The sequence below is a fragment of the Triplophysa rosa genome, linkage group LG14 (genome assembly GCF_024868665.1).
Source record: "Triplophysa rosa linkage group LG14, Trosa_1v2, whole genome shotgun sequence".
Taxonomy (NCBI): Eukaryota; Metazoa; Chordata; class Actinopteri; order Cypriniformes; family Nemacheilidae; genus Triplophysa; species Triplophysa rosa.
Genome location: NC_079903.1, coordinates 13104561 through 13110159, shown reverse-complemented (window position 1 = coordinate 13110159; position 5599 = coordinate 13104561). Strand labels below are relative to the sequence as shown.

Genomic DNA, 5599 nt, shown 5'->3' with positions numbered 1-5599 from the left:
CATGCTACGCAGGTCCTAGTCCAGGCTCTTGTCCTGTCCATACTGGACTATTGCAATGCCCTACTAGCTGGACTTCCAGCTTGCACAACCAAACCTCTTACTGATGATCCAGAATGCAGCTGCGAAAGAGTGGTCTTCAATGAACCGAGGAGAGCGCACGTCACTCCTCTCTTCATTAAGTTACATTGGCTCCCTATAGTCGCTCGTATCAAATTCAAGACTCTGCTCCTGGCCTACAAGACCACCACTGGTTTGGCACCCCCTTACCTTCACTCGCTAATACAGACTTATGTACACGCCAGATCCTTACGCTCTGCAAACGAATGACGTCTTGTGGTGCAATCCCAAAAAGGTAAAAAAAAAAAAAATCGCTCACGAACCTTCTCTGGATCGGTTCCACATTTGTGGAATGATCTGCCTGCTGCTACAAGATCAGAAGATTCTGTGGCAATCTCTAAGATTCGGCTGAAAACACATCTCTTCCGTCAGCACCTGACCGATCATTTCTGACTTCTATCTCTTTTCCACTATCTATATATAAAAAAATAAAAAATCTTAAAAAACTTAGCTCTGTACACTGTAGTAGGCTTTGTGATACATGTTTTATTGCACTTATGCTTTTTGTTGTCCTAATGCTGACCCAATTGCTTCCATTGTTTACCCAACTTGTAAGTCGCTTTTGGATAAAAGCGTCTGCTAAACGAATAAATGTAAATGTTTATTAAAAACGGCAGACTGATCAGTACAGAGGTTGTCATAGCGTCTTTATTTCCAGGTTTTGCATCCATCTTGATGAATATAAATTCTTAGCTTTTTGCAGTCATCAAACTTGGCTGCAGACCAGAAGAGCCTGAGCTCCATCCACTCTTCATCTCAACAGAAGGTTCTCATGGGCCATTGCATCAGTCCGAGAGGAATGTCAGCTGGCTGGAAGAACTAAACACTTCTCTTCATCTAAGATGTGGACTTGGTTTTCCACACAAGAGAGTCTGAATCGTGAAGCTTTTGACGTGTTCAGTCATATTGAAGCCTATAGCGACAGGCATCTTAGGAGCTTCAACAGCCAAAAGCATGCAAGAAACATGGAAATACTAAAAGAAAAATAAATACATCTTGGGATTTAAAAAAAGGAAAAACAAAATCATAATACATTAGTTAAAAAAGTTCCTTTGTTTTCTCATCTTGTGTTTATTACATATATATATTTATCTAAACACACAGCTTTTTACATTTTGGTATAGGTGTCTTCTCTCTAGGACTGTTGGGACAGGACTGGGCTGCCCATGTTTGTTAGAATAAGGACGTGTTACAGGGACAGGCAAGGCTGAGAGGAGACAGTCCGTCTTCCCTAATTGACGAGTGCTGACAGAAGCGAGAGGCCTTGTTAGAATATTTCCCTCATTTTTGGATGGAGGTGTTCAGCAGGAAGGAAGACAGGCTGGTGTGGAGCGTGCTATTGATAGAAGCGCTGCCCCCTTCATCACAGGAGCCAGGAACTTCTGCCACACTATTTCTTATCTGCAGGAAAAATATGACATTGCCGAGAGATGGAACAACTCTGAAACAAGGACTCGGTGTCAAATAACATTTGAGGATTTTTTTAATCGATAGCCTTTACCTCTGCTCTCATCTGTATCTGTGGTGGAACCGACAGGCCTTTGGCGAAGCAGATTATAATACTTTGTTTCCATCTCCTGAAACACATTCAGACTCAGAATGAGACTCCAGCTATTCTATATATAGCTTTAAAAATGCAAAAATACATATGTTGATGGCTTTCTATTTCCTCTAAAGTGAGTTTTTTCCCTGGTCAACCAACATTTGGACTATATTAAAAATCGAGTTTTTCACATCTGATATTTCATATACTAAGCAACTCAAATTGCAAATATATGAATGCATATAGCAAATATTTCATACATGGTCTAGTCCCAATTCAGAGAACATTATGAGGAGTTTGACCTTGAGGTGGTTGAGGTTGGCCTGCAGGCTGCGGAGATGTGAAAGGACCTGTCTGCTGAGGCGAGACGTGCTGCCTGAGGAGGGTGAGGAGAACTTGAGGCTGATACCCGAATCTGCAGCGCAGCTGTGCGCCAAACCCAGCTCCTTCCTGCCAACCTGAATGTCGTCATCGGTGCTGCTCTCACCCGAACCTCCGTACCCCTCCAGAACCAGATAAGCTGCTAAGAAAGAAAACATACAGTCAACTACATCCACCATCCATCTTTATATCTATCCATCGTTATATCTTTCTATATTTCTATCCATCCATATTTATATTTAACCATCCATTCTTATATCTTTCTATATTTATATCCATCCATCTTTATACAGTATCTATCTATATTATCCATTCATCATCTCTATATCCATCCATATTTGTATCTACCTATATTTATCCATCCATCCATCCATCCATCCATCCATCCATCCATCCATCCATCCATCTTTATATCTATCTCTAAATCCATCCATATTTATCTATATTTATATCCATCCAACCATCTCTATATCCATCTATATTTATATCTATTCATTCATCCCTATCCATCCATATTGTGTTCTGCGGTTCTTCAATTGCTGCACATTTTTTGGATTGTCCAACTTTTAAATGAAACTCTTTGAACCTCATCAAGCTATTTTACTCTGAAGTTATATCTTAATTTTACCCATACTAATATACACTCATTATATCTCATGGGCATGATTTTCTTTTATACCTTTAACAATTATTTTAATAGGATTTTTACACTTAATTAATGTGACAATGGCGACGTTACAGGAAACAAAGGAGAGATGATGATTAAGTGGAATCAGAAAATAAACTAAACCTGATTCAAACTCCGGTTGCCCACGCATGACACTAAACCGCCAAGCTACCTCTACATTTTTCTATTTAATGAGGCATCTCTTACTGTAAACAGTAGATAAACTTCTGTTTGATGGTAACCAAACTTTTCCATTCCACCAATTTCAACAAATGTGTTGTTCAAACACACTCACCGTAGTCCTCCGGACACTCGTAGAAACCCGTGTCTCCAGAGGTGTAGTCCTGAGCTCGGCTAGGGGTTCGAATAGAGCTGTGCTCCACCGGCGTGCGAAGCGACGTGGTCCTGAGGAGACGGCTGCCGGCCGATCGGCCCAGATGCTCGCCCTCATCCTGAGCCATGAGCTGAGTCACCAAAACCTGCTTCAGCGCAGCCACTAAACAGAAGATGATTTCACATACACCAGAATAAAAACTCACGCTGACCTCATGAGGAAGTAAACAGGCATATATTGTGTTCATAATTCAGTTTAAAGCAATCCGCCCCAAATTATTCAAGAGTTTCATTGTAAAATGCAAATGGTGCACTTTTCACATATTTGTTGATTTCAGCAGACCGGAATGCCTTCAGTAAGCACAAGACCTTACATTTTCTATTGTTAGAAAGAAATCCAATTAAAGACAGTTGGAAAATAAACATCCCTTGAGTATTTTAATTAAAAAGGCTGTATTTTCATTGTGTGAAGTTGGCGAGCAACGGAAAGTACTCCTGCCACACACAGCTGAGATCATGCCAAAACAAATGGCCACAGTAGCCTTAACTATCAGGCATTGTCAAGATGTCTGGCAAACATGATGGGGAGGCTTTATTAAGTAAGAGGAGGAAAAAATGTAAAAGCAGGCACAACTACATACTATTTTTATGCACATGCACAACGCGCTTAATAGGCAAATGTAGAATACCCAAATGATGCCTTACAAGTTTTCAGGGCCTCATCTGCTTTAGATGAACTGGCGATAGAATCTGTATCCTTGTCGTTCATCAGTTCTGAGACCAGATAGGAGCCGTCCCGGCCAGCTCTTTGTACCCGGTCCTCTTCCGAAGTGTCAGGAACACAATCCCGCAAGGCTGCCGATGGGGAAAAATCTTTCTCTGGGAGCAGATGATGAAGTCTTGAGTTAGCGGGTATGGTACCAATCAACTCACTTTTACATTCAGAGTAAAGCAGATGTGTGGGTAGCTACCTGCCGACTGAACGCTTCCCGTGGAGATGCGGTCGGAGCCTTTGCTGAACTTGCTCAATTCAACACTGTCACGGTCCCCACTAGAATGCAGATAAATGGTTATGTAATGTAGCGTACGACGGCGTGTTGAAAATCGGTCTGGCCCCCTGCTGACCCGGAGAAGGGGCATCATCGACAAGCCGTGACATCATGCATGAAAGTTTACAGAGGAATAGCGGCACCGCTGGAGCTCAGATGTTATTGTGGGCAATGTGGCTTTTACGCTATTTCTATTCTTTGGTGAGATATTTTCTTTTCATCTTTTTGGATTGAAGATTTGAATTCATAAATCTGAGTGATGTGAATGATAGAGAAATGAAATTTAAGAATCCTGTCTAAAACAGTCGTTTTGAAATGGATAGTTGAGGCTATTCTCATTGAACGAATCACAGAAATTCAGTTGACCTACCCAAGGCCATGCAGATGTCATATGATGGATTTATAATGCTGTCAGAGGGCTGCAGGGGGTCCGGTACAAAGAGGAAAATCAAACTGAGGTTAAGTGGAGATTCACTCACTCGCTCTGAGGTAACAGAATGACGCTGTGTATTTTGGCGGCCTTCATGACATCTGCCCTCTGACTGATCTGTCGCTGCCACCTGATGAGAGAATCAAGAGAATGAACCCAGTTCTGTGAATGAGAGCGGACAGACAGCGAGATGGAGAAAACGGGTCAAGCACTTACATTCTCTGATCAGACACCGTCTGGGCCATCAGCTCATAGATCTGAGCTCCGTTTTCAGACATGGAGATCACGAAGAAAGACCTGTTGTCTGTTTTGGGAAAACATGGAAGAGCAAATAAGGAGAGATTCTTTCAAATATGTCTGGGTGAGGAAAGTTTATGATGTATGCGAAGTGCAAAGGTTTGCCTTGAGCGGTCCAAGATTGGTACGATATCAGTCACAATTAGCATAACATGATATTTCCCATATGCATGTCAACAAGAATTCACGAGAGAAATTTGTGAAACGGTATAGAAAAGACGGTAATTCAATTTACAAAATGTTTTCTGAAAAACACAATAAGCAAACCTGACGTGCAGATCAAAGGTTTGTTGTGAAATGCAAAACGTCTTGCTTTCAGATATTCGGTTCTGCTCATTTGACACAATATTGTTAGCAATGTCGTTTGCTATGGATTGAACTCGACAAGTGAAGAGCACCGGAAAATCTGCAGTGTATGTGAATGTCTGAGAGAGAGCAGACAGAAGCTCACCTGTCGCCACCGAGCGCACCAGCACAGTGCTGAGTTTGATGATGGGACTGAAGATGTGTTTGGTGTCAGCAGTACCCGCGAGGTTCTTACTCTGACATCTGAGAATAAGACGCTCGTCCTGCTTCTGCAACAGTACCAGGATGTCTTCCAGGAGTAAAGTATACAGCTCTGATACACACACAACAAATTCATAAAACCAATATCAAAATACACCTCACAGTAAAAGACATAGAATCACATACAAGCCACACTTAAAGGCACCACATTACATAAAATATCAAACCAAAATAGTGTTTGTTTTGAACAGTGGTTCTCAACGGGGGGGGGGGGG

General features: G+C 41.8%; 1 protein-coding gene across 5 annotated transcripts in view; it reads right to left on the bottom strand.

The window, feature by feature from the left end:
- Positions 1-566: 566 nt before the first annotated feature.
- Positions 567-5599, bottom strand: part of arhgef12a (Rho guanine nucleotide exchange factor (GEF) 12a) — a 61481-nt gene continuing 56448 nt past the window's right edge. For 4 of the 5 annotated variants that reach the window (XM_057350781.1, XM_057350784.1, XM_057350786.1 and 1 more), the window contains 9 exons: positions 5269-5436; positions 4737-4824; positions 4570-4650; positions 4013-4092; positions 3747-3920; positions 3004-3204; positions 1963-2183; positions 1619-1694; positions 568-1518 (listed from right to left, as the gene is read on the bottom strand). In XM_057350781.1, the coding sequence (XP_057206764.1) occupies positions 1508-1518; positions 1619-1694; positions 1963-2183; positions 3004-3204; positions 3747-3920; positions 4013-4092; positions 4570-4650; positions 4737-4824; positions 5269-5436 (1100 nt within the window). In that variant the 3' untranslated portion in view covers positions 568-1507. Of the gene's footprint in view, positions 1519-1618; positions 1695-1962; positions 2184-3003; positions 3205-3746; positions 3921-4012; positions 4093-4569; positions 4651-4736; positions 4825-5268; positions 5437-5599 lie in introns of all 5 variants that reach the window. The other variant, XM_057350783.1, reaches the window with a different exon arrangement.